General features: G+C 41.2%; 1 protein-coding gene across 2 annotated transcripts in view; it reads right to left on the bottom strand.

The window, feature by feature from the left end:
• Positions 1–27742, bottom strand: part of GDA (guanine deaminase) — a 61374-nt gene that overhangs the window by 13024 nt on the left and 20608 nt on the right. Inside the window, exons 3-10 of one of the 2 annotated variants that reach the window (XM_060762201.2) lie at positions 24065–24236; positions 21507–21594; positions 19760–19865; positions 16291–16318; positions 14341–14448; positions 4933–5040; positions 3018–3115; positions 1147–1214 (exon numbers count right to left, since the gene is read on the bottom strand). In XM_060762201.2, the coding sequence (XP_060618184.2) occupies positions 1147–1214; positions 3018–3115; positions 4933–5040; positions 14341–14448; positions 16291–16318; positions 19760–19865; positions 21507–21594; positions 24065–24236 (776 nt within the window). The remainder of the gene's footprint in view (positions 1–1146; positions 1215–3017; positions 3116–4932; positions 5041–14340; positions 14449–16290; positions 16319–19759; positions 19866–21506; positions 21595–24064; positions 24237–27742) is intronic. The other variant, XM_060762202.2, reaches the window with a different exon arrangement.

Here is a 27742-nt window from a genome sequence, read left to right as displayed (position 1 = left end):
GGTCCTGAATAGATTCATGCAATTTGCCCAAAAGACATGCAATTTTGTTGTCCGTTTTTGGCTAACCCCTCATTCTGTTTACTTGGAAGTTACCCGAATTGGGAGGGGTGTTGCTGTTTTCATTCGGCAAAGATTCAGCTCAATCCTCAGTCATATTAAGGCCCATCTGCATGAATCCTATCTCAGTTTTAGACCCCATTTACAACTGCAGGTCTGTCAATACACAATACACCAATCTATTGATTTTTTAGAATTGTTTTAAAAATTTTACCATAACATTTTTTAAAAAATAAGACAAACCACAAGAGAGGCTTCTGGGAATTGTAGTCACTGTTTATGTCTATTCTCAGCCAATCAGAGAATGGACACAACCACGTCTTTTATTAGATAACAGAGAGAGAGAGAAACTTCAACTCCCATCATGCTCTGAGAGGAACTCAGAAACTTTTAAGTGCCCACCTCATGCAAGTGCTGCTGGGAAAGCAAGTTCCCAACAGGGCCCTCTCTGAAGGAGGAGACTAGGAAATGTTTCCAAAGGAAATTGACACTTCACTGCTGAGGAGGGAGAAAAGACGCTGCAGGTAATCCCATCTTCTCTAAGAACCCCACGGCAGACTTAACTCTCATCCTCTCTAGTAACTGATAAATTCGGCTCTCTTGATCCGTTTTGCCCAGCTTTTAGATTCCCTCCTCCCTACTCTGTTTTCAGGGGCTTACATGAAACAGACCACCAAATATTACAAATCTCTTTCAGTCAAACAGATCTGGGCCCAAGTCTAGCCCTGAACTTCCTTTTGAGCAGAAGCAGATGAAAGGCTTCTCTTGGATCTAAATAGTCCAAGAATGTATGTGGTGGAAATTGGCCCCACACACCCCTAGAGGTCATTTTTTTTATTATTTGGGGTCAAAAATTATTTTGAAAAAAATTGCAAAAATAGAGGTGATAATATTTTTCACCTCTAAGAGTGCCCAAGCTTCAAAGCATAGGACAAATGCCCTCTACCTTTTGAATCCAGTTTGGAAACATTTGGAGCAAAAAGCAATTGACCATTGATATAGCACCTTGTGAACATGAATGCTGTTTATCTTTTTTCAGTCTTTTAAAACAGTAATTTGTGTTTAAAAGTTATGAAAGAAATTACTAACCTGTGCCAAGACCAAGTTTCACATCATGTTTCAGAACCTTTTTTGCATTAAAAAGTCCACTACATAGTCTGGATTGGAAGAAGGGAAAAGGAAAGGATAACAATTTTCCCTCAAATGCTGGATAACATTTATAATACATTCACAAAAAGATGTTGACAAATGGGAAAGAAATGGAGAAGAAGTTGTTACCAAGAGCCCTCTTCCCTTTCATTTTAAATGTTCACTTTATAGATTTGACTAGGAACTTCTACATTTCCTGATCAAGAAATGTATAAGTTCCTAGTCAAATAGAAAGTGGAACCTACAGGCCAATAAAACACTGTTCTCTTTTGATATATGCAACAGATGACATGTCCATGGCACTTCTATAATATGTAGAAGCCTTCCTCCTGCCTAATTCTTAGCTTAGTCAAGCTATCCAAATTATTTTCATGATTAACAAGCTCTATACCATTAATATTTGTTGAATATAGAATTTATGTCTAGAATTTGCAAGTTCAACCTCTTCATTCCCTAAACAAAAGCTTTAAAATGACTTTTTTCCTGAGTTTTTGTTCAGCCTTACACCTGTAACTAATTCTGTTGCCTTCTTCTTTCCCTGGTTGTTACCTTCCCCACATCAGTGTTGGTTCTCTTTGACCACCCTAAAGCCATTCTGTCTTGTTCAACACAGTGCTTGCATTTTGACTCTAATCTGAGTGGTATTTTGTGAAATTAGATATATAGATCTTGTGCTTGAATAGATATATCTTTGGAACCTTCTACAGTTGAGTTTTAATAAAACTCTGCCCCTTCGCCCATCCTTACAAAGTAGATGGAAAGAAACCAAGGAGTTATGTGCAGAGAATAGAGGCAGAATTTTACTGAAACCCCACAAAGCATGGTGCAAGTAACAGAGACTACAAGCCTGTGAGACAGAAAAATCACAAAAAGCATTCATTTAAATGTCACATATATATCCTATTCCTTGGTAAACAAAATACAAATGTGATTATAATAATCTCTGTACTTGTATTCTTCCTAAATTTCCACTGTTTGAGACTCTGTTATTTTCCCTCTCTTTTTGCCACTACACAACAATTCAGAATTGTCTCAACTTTGAAACTATCCATAATGAAACAAAGAAAACTTTAAAACTCAGAAAGAAAGACAGTTCCGGTTGAGCATCCCTTATCCATAATTCTGGAATCAGAAATACTCCAAAACTAAGTCCATGTGGGAGGCTGAGATATTCGCTCCTTTGCTTTCTGGTGGTTCAGTGTACAAAATGTTCATTCACAAAATTATTAAAATATTGTGTTTAAATTACTTTCCAGTCATGTGTATAAGGGGTGTATGGAATATAAATGAACTTGTGTTAAGACTTGGGTGACATCTTCAAGAAATCTCATTATTTACGTATATGTAAATGAGGGTATTCCAAAATCCAAAACGCTTATGGTCTCATCCAATTATGGATAAGGGACACTCAACCTGTATGGCATGGTAAAAGAATCTGCACATATATGAAAACACAGATATTGAAGAATCTAAAATCCAAAACATTTTTGATCACAAGCATTTCAGATAAAAGATACTCAACCGTATCTCATGTATAGTTTTAGAAAAAACCAATTCACTTATTATATAAATACATAAAATATACCAGATCCCATCTGATCATGGAAGCTAACTAGCATCAGCTCTAGTTAGTTCTTTGGTTGGAGACCATCAAGGAATGCTAGGTGCTGTAGGCTACCATTCAGAGAAGGAAATGGCAACACCACCTCTGAAATTCATTGCCTGAAAGCACCACATGAAATTAATGGGGTTGCCATAAGTCAGAAAGCAACTTGAGGGTAAAAGCACAGACACAATGTTAGTTTACTTACGATATATTTGAATTTGGGCAATGTGCAATGGCAGCTCCTCTAAGGTGAAACATTTTCAGCTCTTCATCAGTAAGATGGCAACCATGAGCCATTATGGTCTAAGGATGTAAAGCAATACAGAATAATTCACTTCTGTTGTTGTGAATGACTACTATTGTTCCAGTTTATGTTTTGATTTCAGCAGTGCTTTTGCAAACTAATGAAGAGACTATAAGCACAACAACATGTCATTATTTGATGTATTCACAAGATTTCAAGGTCGTTAGTGTATGAACATTTCTTTTGAATATGTAGCCAAAGCCCATCCAGATGTCATGACAACATTTTCACATGAGTAGGGGAGTGAATCCATTTTAGATTTTTGTTGGAAGTTCAAATGGACTATCCAGAGGACCAAATCTATTTTTGAAATAAGGTTCAGAACCTTGGATAGAACATTTAAAGCTGAGACCAGGAGTGGACAACTGCATGGGAACTATCTCCACAAGCTATACTTCCATACAGCACGGCCTATTTATTTATTTATTTATTTATTTATTTATTTATTTACTTTGCTTATATACCGCTGTATCTCAAGCCTGAAGGCGACTAATGCTGGCATTTTTCTTTGTAGTCCCTACCAAAATGGTGACATGAAGTGACATCATCTATAATATTCCAGGTTCCTACAGATGTGTATTTTAGTTGTTTTCATTTACTGAGGGGTCCTTCTTCATTGCTTGGGGGAATTATTAGAAAATGTTTTGGGTTTTTTTAAATGGAGATGAGATTTTGGAGGACTAGTAAGAGGCTTCAACAGCCACAGAAGTCAGTTGTAGGGGCTATTTCCCCTTGTTTGGATTAAATTAAAAGCTGGTGAAGATTAATTATCCTATTAACATGGCAGGTACAACCCATGACTTCACAGATATTTTACCATGTGCTAAAAAGGCCACTCTTGTCTGTTAGGTGTATACTTCAGACCTATTTCTATTCTTGCTTTAAAAGCAATCTCTCTGCATCCATTATCAGTTATAAATTAAGCTTAAATGCTTTCTTACAGAAAGATTATTCCTCATGACAGAAAAGGTGGTTTGCTTCTCAGATAATCATGGAAAATCTTTGTGAAGAGCCAGTGTGGTGTTTCACTGGAAAAAAAGGTTTGATGCCCCAGTCAGCCATGGAAATCTACTGGGTGATCTGGGGCAAACCATACACCCTCAGCCCTAGAAAACCTTGTGACAGGTTTGCCTTAGGGTTGCTATAAGTCAGAATGACATATGCAAACCAGGAAACTGTGTAGAAAACCATTGCTAATGACTGAATTTAGAAGTATACCACTTACATTTCCATCTCATTAACATGATTAATTCTATGTAAACAAGCTGCTAATTGACACTAATTCAGATAATAAAATGCTATGCAAATCTGAAAATCCAAAGGGAGATTTTCAAATGCAAACTAGTCATATTCCCCCAAGACATTCAGTGGTACATAAAAAATGGCTTCAAAGTCATTGAAAGATTCCCCTCCAAAGAATTTTATACAAGTTTATAGGGCTTGCCTCAAAGTCAGGTTTACGCAAAACTTCTTTCAATAATGAAGTCATAATTAATTTGAGAATGTTTCTGGGGGGAAAAATAAGTCACAAAGAAAATTATCTGAAAAACCTGGAGATTTGAAATGAAATTAATTCAACTGCAGACACAAATGCTTATTTCAGATAGTAATATACTGGGAAGTTGCACAGAAACTGAAATGCACTTCATGGATACAACATAGCAGAATAGGTATGATCCTCAAGGGAAAAAAACTTTCAAAAGTATCAAGCCTCAGAAAATGGATCAACATTCCATCTCAGTAATAGTTTTCATTAAATAGACAAAGCATAGGACCTATATCTCTCTCACAACTGATAGACTCCAAAACATCATACCTTGTTTGTAAGAAGCTTGTTTTTATCATACAGTTCAGTATAATTTTGATAAGAAAGAAACATATTTTTAATAAGTTTGACCTCTTCTTCGCATTCACTTATGTGGCTCTATAGGGAGGGAGGGAGAAAAGACAACAGTCAGCATTTATGTTTAAATAATAAGAACATCTCTGAAACAAAGAAATGTGTAAATACCGGAGGTGTGGTGTGTGCGTTGCTCTCCAGAAAGGGCTACATCTAGAAACATGGTGGGAGCATTTCAGTCCTACAAAGATGTGATTATTATGTATCAGGAAGATGATTGAATCCAACTCATCCCTGCCTTTCCCATATCCATAGCTTATTCTCAGGATTTCAGCATTTTAAAGAAGTATGTCCACTGGTTAAAACTTGAAGGTGGCTTAAGGTTATCATTCAATGGATACAAGTTCTGGAGAACAAGCCTTATGAGGAGCGGCTTAAACAGCTAGACATGTTTAGCCTGAAGAAGAGAAGGCTGAGAGAAGACATGATAGCCATGTATAAATATGTGAGGGAAAAGTCATATGGAGGAGGAAGTAAGCTTGTTTTCTGCTGCCCTGGAGACTAGGACGCAGCACAATAGCTTTAAACTACAGGAAAAAAGGAGATTCCACCTGAACATTAGGAAGTACATCCTGACTGTGAGAGCTGTTCAGTAGTGGAACCCTCTGCCCCAGAGTGTGGTAGAGGCTCCTTCTTTGGAGGCTTTTAAACAGAGCCTGGGTGGCCATCTGTCAGGGGTGCTTCGAATGTGAGTTTCCTGCTTCTTGGCAGGAGGTTGAACTAGATGGACCACAAGGTCTATTCCATCTCTATGATTCTAAGACTCTAAGTAGAAAAGGTGCAGAAGGGAGTGGAATAAAGGACAAAGCTTGGGAACTACAGTACACAAACCCTCCTTTCACAGTCAACACGGGTATGCTGGCACCACATTATTGGTCCATAAAGCCAATGTTGATGATGGTGATGTTCTTATTAGTTGTTGTTGTTATTGTTGTTGCTATTCTAAACTCAGAGAAACATGCTTATTTCTGTAGCCTAGTTCTAATCTGCTTTTCAAAATTAGAAAACAGGAGCCTGAAGTAATGGGGTGGATAAGCAGGGAGATTTTCCCTTCCTGAAGAAATTTGTGATTTAGAACACAACATCTCATGTTTATAAGCAATGACTTATACAGAAATGGTGCTAAAAATGGTAATTAGATGAAAAAACAAAGTAAAAGAAAGCTAGACTGCAATAACTTATGATTTAAGGGGACATGTTTATTTCTGCTTGCCTGGCAAATTTCTATCTTTTCAGAAGCATAGTGTCCTGAAAGGATGGTGTATGTTCTGCAGGTGTAAACTGCAGCCAGTCCAGGGAGCAGTGTTTTGGCATTTTAGACACTGTGGAAATGCCAAAAGAAAAAAAAGAACAGAAAACAGCAACACAAACCCAGAAATGACCTCAAGTGGGGGAAAAAAAGTAAAAGAAGAATTGAAAGCACATTCAAAGGGTGAATTGCCATTCAAGGAAGATTGTGGAAGAGACAATTCACACTGTAGAAAATGGTTGTCAGGTGAATCTGAAGGGCATAGGGACTAGCCTTTGCCCATTTCTGGAGCAAAAAAAAAATATGAAAAGGCTATAACATAATTTATTAAAGACAATGCACATGCTGCATCCATTTAATCAATTACTGTTGACATTTTGGGCCTTTCTTCTTGTTCACATTTATGGGCAGATTTGAGGGGGTTTGGTTGGTTTGTGGATAAAATAATCCCAAACAATTAACTCATTCAAAATGAAGGAAGGAACTGGAGGCTATGAAATCTTTGAGGTGGGGCTCAGGCACTGCACTTAGGGCCCTGTGTGGCCCATGGGCCATACTTTGGCCACAACTATCCACTGGTGAGGTGTGCAGAAAATTGCACTTCAGCAACATCTGGAAGGCTACATGATTATAAGCCCTTCTGTAGTATCTTTTTAGGACTCTTACTGCTTTTACAGTGAGTAAATTACAGGCATAATGCAAATGAGATACTTGCAAATGCAAATATGTACAGTTTCTTACTTGCCTGAATTTGTATTTGTCTACATTTGTGTGTGCGTCCATGCGCATGCGCGCATGCATGAATATTGGTAGGTTACATACCTGTGACCATCTTTCTTCGAGTGGTGCTCTGCGAATTCACACTTGTGGAGAGACTGCGCCGGCGCGGGCTCCAACGGAAACTTCTATAGTTTAAACTTTTCAAGTTTTGGCGGTAACCCCGCCCAGCCCCGGTAGGGGATAAAAGGGCGCCCCGCGCATACCGTCACAATTCCTACGCCGCTACGGCAGCGAGAAATTGGAGGTTTGACTGAGGGGAGGCTGGGCGGGTTAGTGTGAATTCACAGAGCACCACTCAAAGAAAGATGGTCACAGGTATGTAACCTACCATTTTTCTTCGTGGTCTCTGCGAATGCACACTTGTGGAGACTAGCAAGCTCAGGTCCCGGAGGCGGGAAGAAGGCAAACCGACTATCAAAGTCAAGGGCCAAACAATTTTATTAAGTGCAAACAGTCATTAAACAAGATATCATAATCACTTCATAAGAAGGGCACAGTGCATAAACTTGCGGGAGTACGTGATCCTCCTGGCCATATGAAAATGGCCAATTCACAGTGAAAGACACTCAGCAAGTGAGGCATTCTTTGAACAATTACGTAAACTTTTGACCCTTGGTGAACAAAACACAGTCATTATCGAACACACTCATTGCAATGAGGGTACTTGAGGTGGTTGCAAAAACACATTCGACCGTAGTCGCAAAAACACATTTGTAAGGCAGTAAACATAATGAGCCCCATAAGGCTTGAGTGCAAGTTTGCCTACGTGCCAGGCAAGAAAGGCATCAAGAAAGGCATCAAATCGAACAAGTGCAATAACATTCACCATTATCAGTAAACAGCTCTTTACGAGCAACCCGTAGACATGGTAAAAAAACATATTAACATAGGTACCGATGTGGCAATACTTGTGCAGGATCCTATGGCGGACACGACGCCAGAACTGCCCTTCCAAAGGCCATGTCAGGTGTATACCTGGTATTTAGTCTGTAATGCGATACAAAAGTCTGGGGATTTTTCCAAATGGCCGCCCTGCAAATAGCGTCCAGAGGAATCCCCTTGAGGAAGGCTGTCAATGTCGCCATCGCCCTGGTTGACCGAGCCTGGACAACCGAGATGGTCTGTTGTCGAGCCAATTGGTAACAAAGCTCGATAGTCGAGGTGATCCAATGAGAAAGACACTGTGCCGTAATCGGCAAACCCACTTTATCATGGGCATATGCAACAAACAATCGTTGAGTCCTCCGAGATTGAGCAGTTCTATCCCTGTAACATAGCAATGCTCTCCGCACATCAAGCCTATGGAGTCTTTTCTCCGTCGGGGTCGAGGGAGATTGAAAAAACGAGGGAAGGACAATGTCTCCATTAACATGGAAAGGGGATACAACTTTAGGCAGGAATGTCACATCTGTGCGGAGAACTGCTCTGTCCTCATGGACGACAAAGTACGGTTCGTCCACCCTTAGCGCCGCCAGTTCCGACGGCCTACGGGCCGAGGTGATCGCGACCAGAAAGGCCACTTTCCATGAAAGAAGTTGGAGGTCGATCGACGCCAGAGGTTCGAAGGGAGCCTGTGCGAGCCGAGCCAGAACGAGGTCGAGGTCCCAACCAGGAGTTGGAGAGCGAACTGGGGGATGAAGGTTGTTGAACCCCCGCAGGAAGGACTTCACCGAGCTGTCCTTGAACAAGGAGGCTTCTCCTCTCCGTTGAAGCTGCCACGAGATGGCCGCCAAATGGGACTTAAGCGATGACAGCGACAGGCCCCGTTCGGTAAGGTGCAGTAAGAACAAGAGAATTGACGGTACCGAAGGCCGAGGATCGTCTAGCCCCTTCTTGGAGAGGAAGGCCTGGAAACGGTTGAGGCACGCCGAATAGCATTTCTTAGTTGCTGGCTTGTGCGCTGCGGCCAGGATCGGGAGAACTCCTGGACAGAGAGACCTCAAAACTGGATCCTCCACGCCGAAAGATGAAGAGAAGCGAGGTCGGGGTGGAGTAGTTGACCCTCTTCCCGGGAGAGTAGATCCTGCCGAAGTGGAAGGCGTCTCATCCGTCCCTCTGACAGCTGGAGGAGGACTGAGAACCACGGTTGTCGTGGCCATTCCGGCGCTATCAGGATACAGTTCGTTTGTTCACATAGAACATTGCCACCATGTTGTTCGTAAGGATTTGGACAGACTTCCCGGTGACCAAAAGGGCAAATGCCCTTAGGGCTTTGAAGATCGCTAGCAACTCCAAGTAATTTATGTGGCATTGTCTTTCCTGCGGAGACCAGAGATCGTGTACTGAGAGGTCTCCTGTATGGCATCCCCATGCGAACATCGAGACATCCGTCGTGATGGTGACGGATGGAAGGTCTGGGTGAAATGGAATGCCCTTGCAGACATGCTGGCGGTTCATCCACCAGCTCAGCGAGTCCTTCACCGACTTCGGGACCGTCAAGCGTTTCGTGGCACTGTCCCGCATCGGGTTGAAGTGATCCAAGAACCATCTCTGGAGGGGACGGAAGCGAAGCCTCGCCAACGGTGTCATCATCACTGTGGAGGCCATGTGCCCGAGGAGGACCTGCATCTGTTTCGCTGGAACCACTCGAGATCGACGAACTTTGAGCGCCTCTGCACGAAGAGCTCTGAATCTCTCCTCCGGGAGGAACACTGACTGGGAGAGAGAATCAAACATGGCGCCGATGAACTTTATGCAAGTGGTGGGTTCCAGTTGAGATTTCTCCTCGTTCAGCTGGAGGCCCAGGTTTTCTAGGAGGAAAAGTGTCTTTGCCACCTGGGTCCGCAGGAGGTCTGGGGAGCAGGCCGCCAACAACCAGTCGTCTAGGTTTGGGAAAATGCGGATTTTTTCCCTTCTGAGGGCTGCTGCGACCACCGACATGCATTTGGTGAAAGTTCTCGGTGCTGTCACGAGCCCGAACGGAAGCACGTTGAAGGCATACGTTTGTCCCGCTACCCTGAAAGCCAGGAAGCGTCTGTGGTGTTTTCTGACTGAGAGGTGGAAATACGTGTCTCGGAGATCGACGGACGCGAAGAAATCTCCGTATCTGAGGAGGGGAAGTATGGACAATACCGTCACCATCCGGAACTTTTGGGGTTCGATGAAGGAGTTTAAGTCTCTGAGATCGAGGATTGGGCGGAGGGAGCCATCTGGCTTTGGGACAGTAAAGTATCTGGAGAAAAAGGCTCGATGGTTTTGAGAGTCCGGTAGAGGGGAAATGGCCCCTTTCAGAAGCAAGGTCTCGACTTCTGTCAGAATTGCCGAAGATGGCTCGGTATCGACAATCTGTCCCGTTGGTGGAAGTTCTTCGAACTCCAATGCATAGCCTTCGTCGACAATCTTTAAAACCCATGCATCTGAGGTGATATTTTCCCATGCAGGGAGAAAGTTCGTCAGGCGATCTCCGAACGGTGTCGAGCCGGATGGAAGGATGAGGGTGGGTACCATTGGGAGGGACATGGGAACAACATCGGTAACGGAACTGCAAACGGTATCGCCCATTAGGGCGTCAAATGCGACGTCTGGCCTGGTTGCCTCCTGAAGCCTGGCGGGACCGAGAGCGTTGTTGCTGGTGCTGTCTGCGCTGCTGCTGAGACTGCTGAGGGTGGGTTTGTTGGGAAGAATGCAGGGGACGGGCTGGTTGGCGGTATTGGATGGTACGGTACGGTACCGTGTGCCGACGCTTGTACTGAAACCATCTGGTTCTTTGTGCCTGGTTCTGGTTTTCGAACCCGCACTTGGCAGCCAAGGTCTTGAAGTCGTGATTCGACTTTAGCTTGTCGTCCGTCCCGGCGTTAAAGAGTCCCAGGGTGTCAAAGGGAAGGTCCTCAATGACCTGCCTCGAGGATGTTGAGAGGCCAGAAGACCGGAGCCAGGCATGCCTCCTAATTGCCACGGCATGGGCGATCATTTTGCCCGCAGTGTCCCCGGTGTGCTTGGCCATTTGCATCTGATGATGCACCAAGGAGTTCGCCTCTTGGGCCAGGGTGGAGAGGACGGTACGATCCTCCTCCGACATCCTCTGGAAAAACGGTGCCGCTTTCTCCCACAGTATCTGCTGGTATGCACCCATACACGCACCGTAGTTAGCCATGCGAGCTAACAAGAGGGCGCCAGAGTAGAGCTTTCTGCCCACCGCGTCGAACCTCTTCCCTTCCCGATCAGACGGCATCGACGATTGTCTCCCAAACGCCTGAGCCGCTTTAACCACCACCGAGTTGGGATCGGGGTGATGCTTCAGCCACTCCAAGTCCTCATCGTCCGTTCTGTACCATGATTCTATCTTTTTGGATGTAGGAGGGATAGAGGAAGGGGTTTTCCAGGAGCCTTGGATAACCTCGAGGAGGTAGGGAAGGAATGGTAGAAGAGGAGCAGGTGGAGTTTCTGACTGCACCCTCTTAAAGACCGGGTCCTGCACTGCTTTGGAAGTCTGCTTGACCTCCAAGCCTAAGGCATCAGCCATACGAGCCATTTGATCTGCAAAGGTTCGGACACTGTCCGTAGGAGATGGTGGATCGACGTCGCATGCATCGTGGGTAGGTGATCTCTCGATCCCGAGAGATAAGACCGATCCCGAGTGTACCGATCCCGGCAACTCGCCATCTTCCTCTTCGTCATCGGCAGCGATGGACTGGGGAGGAGGGGACGATGAAGCGTCCCGAAGCGGTTGTTGCGGCAAAGCCATTGGAGGGGCTTTAGAGGCCGAGGCCTGAATGGCACGAGCCAGTCTCATAGTCTGCCTGCCCCTTTCTGGTGTCTCCATCACTGGAGAAGTCTCCTGTCTTGCCGTCACAGTTGTCACGGTCTCCTGTCTGGCTGTCACAGCTGGAAACAGCTCCTGTCTGGCAGTTACAAGTCGAGTTGGTGCCTCGATCACCGTGTCCACCGAAATCACCGGGGACTCAGGTTGTTCCAAAGGCGGCTCTGGAGACCGCTGTGGCTCCCGAGCGGGCTGGGGGGGCGGCTGGGGTTGAGCAGGCTGCAACGGCGATGACCTCGCCGACGAGGTGGCTGAGGAGGCAGTGGTGTGTCTTTGGGAAGAAGAAGAAGACGAGGATGGAGGCGGCATCGTCTTCTTCTTCTTGGCCGGTGGCTGTGCCGTCTTTGACAGAGACTTGCCCGAGGTGGGCGGGACGGAGGATGAGGTGGAAGCACGCCGAGATTCCTCATGAGCTCGGCGAAAGGAAATGCGAACCGCCGTGGAAGATGGCGGAGTCGCCGATGTTGACCTCGTGGACCTAATCGACCTCACCGATGCCACCGAGCTGGTCGAAGAGTGTCGGACGCGCACAGTCTCGGTCGTGACCGTGCATGGTTCCTTCTGCTTTGCAGGCCTTGTGGCCTTAGAAGCTGTCGACACCGAGGCCTTAGAAGCTGTCGACATGGCTGACCTCAGTCTTTTCTGTGCAGCCTTCTTCGCCCTTGTCTGTCGAGGCTTGGCCTGAGTTGAGGGATCGACTGGTTTCGAGGTCGATGCTTCCTTCGACGTCAATGGCCGAGAGGCCTTGGTCGATGTCGATGCCGATGGCCTGGATACCGAGGTTGACGCCGACACCGGTGTCGATGTTGAAGGTACCGGAGCCAACGTCTGCTGGTACAGCAGGTATCGAAGCCGCTGAACCCAATTTTTACGGGATTGTGCTGTCAAAGCTTGACAATGACGACACGAGGAGGTAATATGTGCCTCTCCGAGACACAAAAGACAAAGAGCGTGCTTGTCCGAATCAGGAATCTTCTTCGGATAATTCGCGCATCTTTTAAAACAAGTCGTTGTTGACATACTACCAGAAGAATCTACTAGAAGAATCGAAGCGAGCCGTGCGGCGGAAAAACAGGAATTGTGACGGTATGCGGGGCTGGGCGGGGTTACCGCCAAAACTTGAAAAGTTTAAACTATAGAAGTTTCCGTTGGAGCCCGCGCAGGCGCAGTCTCTCCACAAGTGTGCATTCGCAGAGACCACGAAGAAAAAATACATTTATACAACACACATACATTCACAGAACATCACGTTTGCCCAAATATCCCCAAGGGGGGAAAAACCCCACATTGTGTGCATGGGTATTGTTAAATAATCTTGGGCATAATGCATACTATTAAGTGCAGTGTGGGATTACTGTTTATTAATCTGCTTATGAATAAAAGTGAAAAAGTTATGTCAGCAAAGCTAACGAGTCTTTACATGCACAACTGGGTAAACAAGAAACAATCTGTATTACTAATTGCCAGAGAAAACAAATTGAGGGAACAACCACTTTTCCTGGTACAATGTGTTACTTTCAATTATCATTTCACTTTACCAGAAGTATCACCAACAATATAAATCAGGAACTTATATTTTAGACAATCAGTTAGACTCACTGTACTCTCCAGAAATTGTGCTGATAAGGGTTAGAAGACATACAATCTATCAGAGTATATTGATTAGATTGGTATACAGTGTAAGGGGGACAACGACATCTGATGTATATACATAAGATTAAGATACATTTGGTTATAAGTTGGCCATACCCACTTTTTCTCTCTGTACTTGTATATTTATAATTTTACTCTTTTGGTTTTGATTTTTATACTATCTCTGAAGCATGTAAGATGGCACTATATAAAGATGACAAGGATGCCAACAGAAGGCTGAAATGGGTGGAAGGGGCAGTCTTATGGCAATCATGTTGAAATAAGACATTCTGATTAGAAACACTCTTAAGACCTCATCCCATTTGAAAAATTCCCCATCATAGAACACTTCTCAAATGCAGTCAGCACGGAGCCCGCTGGAACTCATCACATGACACACAACTACTTCCAGCATGGTTCCATGGTGGCTATGTTGGTGAAGTGCTCTACCCATGTTCAGACTACAAATCATGGAGATAGCACAGGAACACACTGGAAAGATATGCTTTCTGACGTGTGATGGGCAAGTGAGTGATGTGGGTGATCTGGGGCACTGGGCGACGGAATTGCCCCACTACCCCACTATTTGCCCCTCTGCCCTATGAATCCCCCCACCAACCCTCGCATCAAGGACCTCCATGTTATGAAATCCTTACACTTTTATTTGCTAAAGTCTATATTGTTCAGAAATGTAATGTATTTTCAAATAACTAATTTCTATCTTTGGCAGAAAGGTTTACTGTGGATCCTACAAACTTGAAGGAAATTGCACTAGATGTTATGGTGTTCGCATGTGTTATGTCTGCAGGAACTGATAACAGACCTGGTGAAGGTTTAAGCTACTGGAGTTCTCAAAACTGCTGGATCAGTGAGTTTCCACTAAATACAAGAAGAAAAATCCTACCTGTACATGAATATCGTGAGCTTCTGCCAGGTTACCAAGGCTACGCAGTAATTCCTCTGTGCATGATGGCCCAAAACGAGGTGTTACTATGGGATGTACTCTTGCATACTGGGAACATTCAAATAATATAAAAATAAACAATGCACATTTGTGCATGACAGCAGGCTAAAATTATAGTTATTATTAGATTGTTTCTATAACATCTATGTAAATTATTCGAAAAGTAGAAACTCGTAAATCTGTACTGTTATTCACTGTTTCCAAATCAAGTTTTATTTTCTGCAAAGATTAAACCACAAAGTACACACAGTAAAACAGTGTCATCAGTTAATAAGCACAAAGCACCCAGTATGTGCACATTCTGGCTTTAATTGATTACTATTTAAAAGAAGGATGTTGTTTTAATTACCAGAAAACCTGTCTGTTCATTCATGTCTGGCATCAGACTACTATATGCATTTCAATTACTTATTATGCTCATCTGTATGTATATTGATAATCACAAAGAAAGAGATACAATTAGAACTTTCTAAGGAAAAGAAGGGAGAATTAATGCTTGAAAATTCTAAGATAAAAAAGCCCAAAAGGCATTGATTGTGGATTATCAGAATATGAATGTTGTTACATTGCTTGTCAGCATGAAAATATTGAAAAAGGTGGTACTCAAATTCTCATTTTACAAGAGTTAATTAAAGTAAAGCAGATTGACTTGCCCAAAGACAACAATATGAATCAAAATGATGAATGCCTATTTAAAGGTCATTCTACCATGATCAGGTTTAAAGAAAGAACAGAAGGGATAAACAGTTTTTAAAGGGTGCTACGATCTCCCTTTTCCATGGCTTGCCTTCCCAAGGCCACAAAAGACTACTCCAGTTAACAAAACCTGACAAAGAAGCTTCTGTTTACGAAGAATTTTTACACCTACCCTATCCCTCTTTCTGCCCATTGTCCTCTATCTAACCGGACATTTTAAGCAGCAACATCTCTGGGAGGTTGATGAAAGAGGAATGCAGAAACATAGACTTTTGCAGCAGTGTGTCTACAATAAACAATGACATAAAACTCACGTGGAAAGAATGGGACTTCACACTAACAAACCCTACTGCAGCTGTCTGTGCTTGCTTACTACAGGCAAGGTAAACACCAGCTGCCTCCAGAATCCATTACTGAAACATGTGTGGACAACAAAACAGAGAGAAAGGAGAGCAACAGATAAACATGGCTCACCATCAACCTACATGTTAAAAAAAGGAATAGCTTTGGAACTACCTCATAGGAAAATCATAAAAATGGAAGCTGGCAAAAGGGGAAAAATCAACCTTTCATGCATTTTGGAAGAATTTTTCAAGCGGTCAACAAGTTTGCTTGTATTTGGGAGGGGGGGGGAGTAATCTTTCCATATTAGTTTTGCCTCTGGTACCAAATGTTCTGTTAAAGAAGCAGTGCCCAGGAAAACAACTACTTGGTTAGCTAAGATATGTGTTCTTTGGATATGGAATATGTGGCTCTCTGTAATTCTTGAACTGCCTCTCCCAGCAATCCCAGAAAGCACAGCCTATGGTGAGGAGTCCTGGAAATTGCAATCCAACAATGCCCAGTGAGGGACATTTCATTCACCCTATTTAGGTACTGAGGGAAAAGTCTGACCAGGAAGAGGAGGAAGGTTTAGCTCTCATATGATGTTTTTACCTTTAAAATTAGGCTTCCCTGTTTGTACACTACAATAGCTTAGCCTTTAAAACAGTGGGTCATTTATTATCACATGTTATTTGACCCTAAGGTAATACCTGAACTATTATGCTCAAAACTATATCAGGAGCCCATGCCTCATCATCTTTTATCCAGGAAAATGTCTCCTTTTACTTATTTTTTCAATTTAAAAAAGCTGAGAGCAAAAGTATAGCAAGATTAGTTATTTTCTAAAGAAAAAAATGCAGTTTTACTTACTTTCTTTTCCAGTACTCCATTAATAAACCTATGAGAGTTAGAGAAGAGCTAAGATTAGTACCGTATGTTAGCATTACAGTGTAGGTAAATGATAGATAAGGAATTTGTGCATACATACACACACAACAAATACAGGAAGTCCCCAAGTTATAAACAAGATAGGCTCTATACAGCCGTTTTGTATGTAAATTGGAACATGTACATTTTTAAAGTGGAACTCCAGCTATATAATAATAATTATTATAATTATAATTATTTATTTATTTATACCCTGCCACCATCTCCCTGATGGGGACTCGGGGCGGCTTACATGAGGCCAAGCCCAAACAACAAATTACAGCAGAATAAAACCGAAAACGCAAACAATAAACAACAAGGTCATAATTACATAAAACATATGAATGCATAACGATATAAAATTACAATAAACACAATCACAGTATATATGTGTGTGCATGTGTGTGTGTGTGTGTATGCAACTCTGTGGTGTTTGTTTTGTTGTCTGTACCCCTGTTCAGAAGATTTGAAATACAGGCAGTCCCCAAGTTACAAACAAGATAGGTTCTGGACGTTTGTTCTAAGTTGAATTTATTTGTAAAATGGAACAGGTACATTTTTTCAGTGTCACTCCGGCCAACAATAGGTGTTTCTTAGCTTTGGATAGCATAGGGAACGGTGAACCCTATGCTATCCATAGGGTGTTTGTTTTGCTGTCTGTGGTCCTGTTCAGAAGATTTCACCTCACTTTCTGTCCCTGTGAGAATTGGATTTTGAAAGATTTGACTTTTTGTGGAAAAAAGGATTGGGGAGAAAGCTTCAGCAGATACATCTTTTCCCCATGATTACTCTTTCAAGAGAGATTTTTTCTTCCTAGGGGCAGATTTCTCTTACTTCTTGTTGTCTTATTGTCTCACCCCTGTTCTTAACTATGATTCATTTGTAAGTCAGATATTTGTAACTCAGGGACTGCCTATATACACACCAAAAAAGCAAGAGACAAAGAAACATGTACAATGTTTTGTATATCATCATGTCAATATGCAGACATAAAGAACTTAATGTATGGATCATTTGAAAATGTGATTTGTGCAATTGTGCAGTAAATCAACACAATTTTATGGATGTTTTAAGGCTGTGAAAATGTACATTAAAATAAAGACCTTGAATACAAATCTGTACAAACTGTTAGTAATTAATAGCACACAACTGGTCATTACTTTGCTTTCAGTGACAACTATATAGATAACATGCAAAATCAAGTGAAAGCTTAATTATATAATACCGTAGAAGTATTTTTTTTCAAAGCGCAAAAACATAATTTCAGCTCACTATCACAATACCAAGAATGTCCTACTTCTATTGTCCTATTTTCAGATGTCACAAATATACTTCTTTTATAGTATTTATGTACACTGGGACATTTAAATTCAATTTTAGATCTCTTCCATCATTCATTTCTTTGATACTGTATAAGTTTCCCTTGCAACTTTTTGCAGAAACATTTACCTGCTTTCAAGTACGCAGAGAAATGAGAATTTCTTCAAAGGTTTGAGAAGTACAGGAGAGTCTATAATCCTACAGTCAACATTAGGAGCAGTTTTTCTTTGATACTATGGGTGAGTCACACATTCATTATGAGGATAATGTGCTGTATATTCTTTTGATGTTGATGAGGACACAGGTTCTTTATTACTGGTAAATAAGTTATGTATGAACATGGACACACAAGATTGGCTATTTTCATGCTGCACAAAGCTATTTTAAATGTGACAGTTCAAGGATGCTTCTGTCAAGATTTGCTGTATGTCTTCAAGTTGTTCCTGACCTATGGCAAACCTATAATTGGGGGTTCTTTTGGTGGGATTTGTTCAAAGAGGGCCTTCCTGTGAGCCTGAAAACCTTTCTCCAGCCCGGGAGAAAGATGTGATATAAATAAAGTGATTGATGAGTAAATCTCACAAGAACCTTCTGTAAAGTAAACTGCCAATTGTGCACTAATTTTGCAACATCCAAGAGGCATGCCTTGCTTTCTTGTAGTGGTGCAAATAATGGCTCTTCATTGAAGACCATCTCCTTCAGCAGAGCTTTCTTTGTTATTGGGATAGAAAATTGGCTCATGTCATCAATTAAGTCTTCTGGGTTGTTGTGAGTTTTCCGGGCTGTATGGCCATGTTCCAGAAGCATTCTCTCTTGACATTTCGCCCACATCTATGGCAGGCATCCTCAGAAATTGTGAAGTCTATTGGAAACTAGGCAAGTGGGATCTATATATCTGTGGAATAATGTCCAGGGTGGGAGAAAGAACTCTTGTCTGCTTGAGGCAAGTGTGAATGTTGCAATTAGCCACCTTGCTTAGCATTTAATGGCCTTACAGCTTCAAAGCCTGGCTGGTTGCTGTCTGGGGGGATCCTTTTTGGGAAGTGTGAGCTGGCCCTGATTTATTCTTGTCTGAAATTCCCCTGGGTTTTTTTTTTTTTTTTAGTGTTGCTCTTTATTTACTGTCCTGATTTTAGAGGTTTTTTTAATACTGGTAGCCAGATTTTGTTCATGTTTATGGTTTCCTCCTTTCTGTTGAAATTGTCCACATACTTGTGGAATTCAATGGCTTCTCTTGTGTAGTCTGCCATGGTAGTTGTTAGATTGGTCCACCATTTCTGTGTTCTCAAATAATATGCTGTGTCCAGGTTGATTCATCATCCTCTCACCTCTGCAAGAATCTACCGTGTACCATGCAGCTGTGGATAAGTCTACATAGGGACCTCCAAACACAGTGCATAACAGGAATCAAGAAACATGAAAGACACTAAAGACTAACTCAACCAGAGAAGTCAGCCATAGCAGACCACCTAATGAACCAACCTGAACACAGCATATTGTTTTATATCATTGTTTCAATGTTGTTTTTGAATTTCTGCACAGCCATGGAAATCCGTTGAGTGCCTCTCAGACAAGTCATTCTTCATCGGCCTCAGAGAAAGGCAACAATAAACCCCCTCTGAACAAATCTTGCCATGAAACTTCTGTTACAGGCTTGTATTCAGGTTAACATAAATCAGAAATGACTTTAAGACACACAACATAAACAAGGCTGTCTGGTAGGGAAGTCTACATTCCATACAAAACTACAAATCCAGGATGCCATAGGATGGAGACATGTTATTTGTGTAGTGTGAAAGAGAACAGTTGTCTAAATAATTTGTTTTTAATCTTTGAATGTTAAAACATACACATGCATTTGGAAATATATTCACAAAGTAATATGGCCCAATCAAATTACTTTAGTGGAAACTGTTGAAAAAAATGCTGCATGAATCTAAGAATAACTGCAATGAGATAACAAATGTGGTTTATGATGACAATCCAGTTTTTTAAATCAAGGTTTTATTTTAATTTCTAATTTCTACACTCTTCCATCTTCACTGTGTTTAGAAGAATATAGTGCCAAATTTATACAGAATCAGCATTTTACCTTTCAGTTTCCTTAACAGATTCTGTGGTGGTCTCCTTATATTCTGGAAAACATTCATTGTGATCCATGCAAACTTTGCCCACGAATGCCCTTTGGCCAAACTTATCTGTGAGAAATGAAAGAGAATAAAGCTTAAAATAATGTTTTTCATTCACATTGTTAAACAAGGCTTTCTTTTGAAAACATGTTCACCAAGTCTGTTCATATAAAAACACATCGTCACTGCAGCCAAGGTTTCTAAATGTTCCTGTCTGTATTGGGAGTGCTATGTTGGCTTTGGGATTCTGGGAATTGTTCAAAATAGGAAAATTTTCAAACTCTGCCTGCAACTTTCTATTTGGAATACGGCAGCACAATACAAGGCGCAGGAAGCAGGTCAGCTGTTTGTACATCCAACTGCTCAAATACTTAAGGAACATGGTTGAAGGCTTTTATGACCAGAATCACAGGGTTGCTGTAAGTTTTTCGGGCTGTATGGCCATATTCCAGAAGCATTCGCTCCTGACATTTCGCCTGCATCTATGGCAGGCATCCTCAGAACTATCCTCAGACCTCACAACCTCTGAGGATGCCTGCCATAGATGGAGCAAAACGTCAGGAGAGAATGCTTCTGGAACATGGCCATACAGCCTGAAAAACTTACAGCAACCCTACTTTAGAAACATTATGGCCATATCCATGAAATTAACCTTCTAACAATACGGGCTTACAGTGGTCTCAAATCTGATGTAGTGTAGCAGTTACAAGTATGATCTACAAGCTATAAGTGCCTCTAGTCAAAGCTTATCTCCACTAATAACTCTCTCAGTGCCTGTAGGACAGCCATTATCTCTCTTATCTCCATATGAAGTGCTCCAAACACACCAAGATGCCATACGCTTTAAGTGGTAAATGGTGACAACAGTGACATGGTTGTTATGGAATAATTGCCACACTATATTTTGAGAACCACATGCTTAGATGGGTTTTTTAAGGATTAGATAGTTTCAAGGAAGACAGGCTTATTACTTGGAAGCGACAGCCATGTAGATCTTTCTTGGTGCTAACTGCAAATAACACAAAAAATGTACTCCTTCATGCCTTTCATGTTTTTTAAGCAATCTTTGTCAGAACTTGGAAAATGCCCCACTCCACATGACCTGAAAGTAACTCTTCTGGGATAATAATAATAAATCTTTATTTATATCCCACTTTTCTCCCTCACAGGACTTAAAGTGGCTTACAACATATTAAAACCATGTAAACAACAATCCAAAAACATCGATAAGTATAAAACATCCTAAAATAAACAGTTTAAAACAACAATAATATACCTTCATATTCTTGTGGCATCAGATCTGAGAATAGTTGAAAAAAGAATGCAGACTGATCTAGCAATGCAATTCTTATATTACCAACTACACGGAAACAATTTAAAAGAAATGGAAAAAGTTATAAGGAATCTGAGATAGGGGCGGGAGGTGAATGGGAATCTATTGTTGCTACCCAGTTTTTCAGGGTCAATCTAATGCATACCTAGAGCTCCAGAAGACTTCTGAGCTATTCCAGGGCAGAGTCAATTTGCACTAGAACTCAAAATACAGTATTTTGCAAAGAGGATTTTTCATCATTCTATCTGCACTACACTAATCAAGGTCATAACCACAAAAGGTTTCTAGATGAATCATTCTGCTTCAAGAGGAAGTGGTAGTCAAGTTGGTTTCAGCTAACAATAAGGTTTCCTCTAAAAAGCCTTTCATAAATTTACCGATAATATCAGCCAGAAGCAAAGAAGCATCTGTGTGAATTGTTGCAAAGTAGCAGGCTGTAGTTGTACCATTCTTGAGTGTTCTCCTCTGTAAAAAAAAAAAAAAAAAAAAAAAAACCTCATAGTTAACTCATCTGAAGGAAGAGTGATAAAATGAATAGTGTTACTTTAGTTTGGTTCAAGTTACATTTTTCAAAATCCTTCAAAATTAAAAAATGCCAACAATTCTAAAAATGTTTTAACCAGAAGCATCAATACCACCTGTGGGAGCAATAAACTGTAGAAGAACATGAGAGAGACCTTTCCCATTTGTGGAATACCTTTCTCATCAACACTCAATTGGTGCCAGGTTACTCTCAAGCTAAAACAGTTTTTATTCAAGTTTGTGGGACCTAACTGCATTTTTTCCAGATTTGTGGGACCTAATTGCATTTTTATCAATGTACATGTACATGATTCCAAACTATTTTGAGCATTTTACCTATTTTAAGTTCTTTGATATGATTTTGGTCTATTTAAATTATTATAGGTTTAAAATGTGTATTTTTAATCTGTTCACTCTTGTTTTGTTCATATGCTGTCCTGAGATCTTTTGATAAAGGATAAGATACAAATACTACCACCGGTGTGGTCTTGGAGAGAGAAATATGAGCTGCATCATGCCTAGTCCAGGAACCAAAGAAAGGCCCTCTATCTATCTATCCCACTTGTGATTGCCCTGGTCTAGCAGCCAGCATCTGTTGAACTTTATCCCCTCCACCACTGCTGTACTCTTTTCCTTGTGTGTTGATATCTTTATAGAGTGTAAGCCTGAGAACAGGGATTTGTCATATTAACAACTGTAAAGTGTCCCTGTTGGCTTTCAGATACTGAACATTTTGGCCATTTTTTTTTCCAAATTCTGCTTTCAACCTTCCATTTGGAATGCAACAGTATGGGACAAGGGGAGCATGCAGGTCAGTTACTTGGAAAGCCAGCTCTTCAAAAACTTTAGGAACACTTTGGTCATGGGCAACGTGGAATAATGCCGAACAGACTGCACTCTGGCACTACTAGATGCAAAGCCAATCTTAAGAAATGGGGCTACACAATATGCGAGTGTGAAGAAGAGCAAGACACAGACCACTTACTACAATGCAGTCTGAACCCTGCCACATGCACAATGGAGGACCTTCTCACAGTGACACCAGAGGCACTTGAAGTGGCCAGCTTATGATCAAAGAAAATTTAGTATAATGCCAAGTTTTTAACTTTGTTTGTGTTTTTTTATACATTATAACTGTATTCTCAATTCGCTTTTGACATGATAAATAAATAAATCATTTGACAACAATGGCTTACCGTGGTCTGGAATCTGATGCAGCATATCAGTTACAAGTATCATCCATTTATTTATTTATTTACCTTATTTATATTCCAACTTTCTCTACCCCGAGGGGAACTCAAGGCAGCTTATAACATACAATATCCAACTAAAAACATGTTTTAAAATTAAAAACATAATAAACATAATTAAAATATATTTCAATGAATCACGTCATCCAGAGTCAGTGTCCATGGCCATTCTGTAGTCATATTGCATATTTTCCATATTAACATTTCTGCACTGATTTATTTTTCAAAAGCTTGCTCCCAGAACCAGGTTTTGACTCTCCTTCTGAAAACTAGGAGGGAGGGGGCTGCCCTGATAACGCTATAAGTCCATAAGCTATAAGCTTATCTCTACTATGTATAATGATGATACTACATAATTATGATGGTGGTGATAATGATGAAAAAAATAAAATTATCAGTGGTCAAATTCTGGGTAAGAATGGGTTGTTGTGGGTTTTTTGGGTTGCATGGCAATGTTCTAGAAGCATTCTCTCCTGACATTTTGCTTGCATCTGTGGCAAGCATCCTCAGAGGTTGTGAGGTTTGTTGGAAACTGGAAAATTGGTTTATATATCTGTGGAAGGTCCAGGGTGGGAGAATACCTCAGGGTAAGAATACCTCTGATTTACCTCCTTCAATTCACTTAAACATTATTCTCTATTTCCTGCTTATGTGAATGTTGTTGTTGTTAACTGACACCAAATTGCTTCAACTTATGGTGAATGAGAGACCTCCAAAACAGCCAGTGATTAACAGCCCTGCTCATGCCCTGCAGACTCAAGATTGTGTCTTACTTGACCAGACAATCATGTCCACAGAAAACCAATGTATGGCTGAGAGACCAATGTATGGCTGAGACCAATGTATGGCTGTGACAGGCTTAAACCATACCTGAAGAAGGATTCCTGCAAGAGTAATGGTTAAGACCCAGCAAGATTATCTGACTAGCAAGGACAGGCCAGAAGCAGCCGGGCAGCAGGCCAGAGGTAGACGTGGATGACAGCAGAGGTGCAGCACAGAGCGGTCTGCTCTTGACAAAAGGGCATTGAAAGAATCAGAAGCCAATAATGGCTCTTCACAGGCAGATGGAACTCTTAGCGACGTTAAAGAGCATAGGGGCTACACAAATTAATATGTTTACAAAAATACAAGCTATCACAACAGCAGGGAAAGAATTTACTCACCACAGCTCTTGTGTACACCTCTGCAGCAAGATTAAGGTCCTCACATTGGGCCTCTCTTGGATACGTGTATTTTTTTAACCACTGAAGAAGAGGCAGGTCTGTTCGTGTTCCTGCAAAAGAATACTGTGGAGCATGGATATGTGCGTCAACCAAACCTGGCATGAAGAATTCACTGTGGAAGAAAAACAAAAGGGAAACATTCACCTTTGTCATCATATGACTCAAAGCAATCTAAAAAATCTTAGTTCTTGTGGGTTTTTTCGGGCTATATGGCCATGTTCTAGAGGCATTTCTCCTGACGTTTCGCCTGCATCTATGGCAAGCATCCTCAGAGGTGAGGTCTGCTGGAACGGGGAAAAAAGAGGTTTATATATCTGTGGAATGACCAGGGTGAGACAAAGGGCTTTTGTCCTTTGCAAGAGGGATCCTCTCACCTCTGCAGGAGTCTACCGTATACCATGCAGCTGTGGACAAGTCTACATAGGGACCACCAAACGCAGCGCCCAAACACGAATCCAGGAACATGAAAGGCACTGCAGACTACTCCAGCCAGAGAAATCAGCCATAGCAGAGCACCTGATGAACCAACCTGGACACAGCATTTTATTTGAGAACACAAAAATGCTGGACCACTCACAACCACCATGTCAGACTACACAGAGAAGCCATTGAAATCCACAAACATGTGGACAATTTCAACAGAAAGGAAGAAACCATGAAAATGAACAAAATCTGGCTACCAGTATTAAAAAATTCTAAAATTGCAACAGCAAAAACAGCAGAGAGAAAAACAGGCAGGGACATCTAATCACCTTTCAAGAAGAGTTTGCTCCAGGCACAGTCAGCCCATTGTATGCTAATCAAGGTGGTCAGTTGAAAGATTCACACCTAGCCCAACTTACAAAAGCCCTTTGTCTCATCCTGGTCATTCCACAGATATATAAACCCCTTTTTTCCCAGTTCCAGCAGACCTCACCTCTGAGGATGCTTGCCATAGATGCAGGCGAAACGTCAGGAGAAATGCCTCTAGAACATGGCCATATAGCCCGAAAAAACCCACAAGAACTGAGTGATTCCAGCCATGAAAGCCTTCGACAATACATTAAAAAAATCTTAATTTATATAAGTATCCTCAATCTTGTGCCTGAATAATATGGTTACATAATATTCCTAAAATCAATAGCATAACACTCAAATGTGTCAAAGGATCAAATGTCATTGTTGGGCAAAAGCAATAATTTTCTTTTCATCAGAAATGACAGCCCTATTCAGAAAATATATGTAGGACATCAGTGCATGGAGGAAGCAGGATCACACCTGCTGGCTGCTAGCAATGCTTCCATGGGAACAAATAGAAATTTGAGACCTTTATCCCATATTGAATCTCAAACATATGTGGAATACTACATTCAATGACAGTTCTACCTAGAATAGATGGATTGGAACCAAGGGGGCTTCAATTAGTGGTGACTAAGCAATTCCACTGATTTTAACATGCTTACTCCCTAACTAGGATTAACTTTGGATTTAGTTCATTACACTAGTTAGGCAAGTTGTGTTCCTTCCGAATCATCTCAGTTAACAGTTAAATTTGGGACCAAATTGTTGGCATTCAACCCCACACTGCTCAAGTCATAAGACTTCAATGGGGAACAGTTTAGCTAGCTTAGAATAGTCTAAGCATTTCCCTTTCCCCCATTTCTCCTGTATGACAATTGGGAATGTATCAGTTTTTTCTCTCCTCTCTGTTTCTGCTCTCATTCAGATTGTTTATGTAGAATGATACTTTTCTACTGCAAGCCTTTTTAAACTCTGACTTCTGTTTCTTACATCTGAGTATGTGCTGTGTGCTTTGAGATCTCTCTCTGCATGTGTGTCAGATAGATGATGATGACGACGACGACGATGATGATGATAAACTTTATTTGTATTCTGCCCTATCTCCCCAGGGAGACTCAGGACAGATTCCAACATTCAAAAGGCAAACATTCAATGTCTCAATAAAACAAACAAATGTTAATGAGTAATCCAAAATAACGCCACATATGAAAATAACATCAGAACCTAAAATCAATAAATTAAACAAAATATTCAATTAAATTTATATAATGACATAATGTACCAACTGGTGTTTTCCCCTCTCTTTGAAACCTTAGAAGTGATGGGTGTTAGAGTAGCTCATACCCAGTTCTTGATTATTAAGAAATGCAGTTATTTCTTGTTATTGTAAATAAACCTTTTGTGATTTTAAAGATTGGACTCTGCATCTTTGCCTGTCTTAATTCTTAATTAATTAATTGTCTTAATTCTTTACAGCCACATCACATCGCTCTGCTCACTAATGAGCTGATGCTCCCTAACACAAATGAAGTTTCTGTTTAATCTTCAATGGTAAATTCAAATAAAAGTATGATTTTTTTGTCTTAATATGTATTATTACATATGTTCTTGGAAACTGATAGTTAAGAGTTATAGCATGGTGAGGCACCAGCACTCTTTGGCAGATAATGATAAAGACCTTATAAAACGACAGCATCCATGAGTCCACAGGACTGAGCTCTGGCATTTAAAGTGCAGTCAAACTGCATCCATTCTTCAGTGTAGATGCACCCATGGAGGACAGAGTTCTATGATCCACTGAACCTGTTCCATTTTTTTACCCTCCAAATTGCCCTGCTGTCCCACTTCCAGTAGCTACATAACAGTATACTGCTAACTGAATCATTCTATACACCAAATAGAGGGAGGCACCATCTTATCCTATGCTTTAGACAGAAAAAATATCTGTTGCTAGTCCGGATCACATGGTAACTGCTTCACTCTTTGTGCCCAGCAGTTACCAAACCTCCATTATACAAAATAAGTGGTCCAGACAGATTCAGAATGTATTTCTATCCGCAGTGAATCAGTAAAGAGTCACCAATTGAGACATTGTGGGTGGGCAGGGAGAACAGTCAGATTAGAGCACATTATTCCCAGACAGAGCTGAGCCCAAGCATCTCTGCTGTAAAGTAAATGCTGCTCCCATGTGTACCTGGGATTTGGTGTGGCTCAGCCACCCACAGTGGCATTCAAAAGTGGGGAAAGAATCCACAGAACCCATAATTTCTAACATTTCCCTAGTTAAATTTAACACAACATTTACTTTATGACTCTTGCATCTATGAGTTACATAAGACTGATTCAGCTCTCTGAGGGATGCCTAATTCGGTTGCTATGCCACACTTCATATATTATTCCCAGCATTTTAATCAATTAGCTTTTGTGATTCATGAACATTCCAGCAAATATTAAAGCTTTTCTGGTTGTATTGAATCTGCAGCAACCCAGTCATAAGCCAAATATTTCTTCCATTAAAATGCACTATTAATAAGAGTTGATTTCAATGAGGAAGCTGTAAGTGTTAATATCTAAAGAAAGCAGACAAAATGGTTTGAGCATTGGACTATGAATCTGGAGACCAGAGTTTGATTACCTGCTCAGCCATGGAAACCTACTTGGTGGCCTTGGGCAAGTCACACACTCTCAACCCTAAAAACCTCATGATACTGTCATAGTCCAAAAACAAAAGTGCAATCTATAGCATTATCAATAGGTAGTCAGAAATATATTGAAGGCACACAACAACAACAACAACAACAACAACAACAACAACAACAACAAACTTGAGCAGGTAGC

Source organism: Anolis sagrei, chromosome 2 (assembly GCF_037176765.1).
Source record: "Anolis sagrei isolate rAnoSag1 chromosome 2, rAnoSag1.mat, whole genome shotgun sequence".
NCBI lineage: Eukaryota > Metazoa > Chordata > Lepidosauria > Squamata > Dactyloidae > Anolis > Anolis sagrei.
Note: the sequence above shows the minus strand (reverse complement) of the source record. Positions and strands in the feature narration are given on the sequence as shown.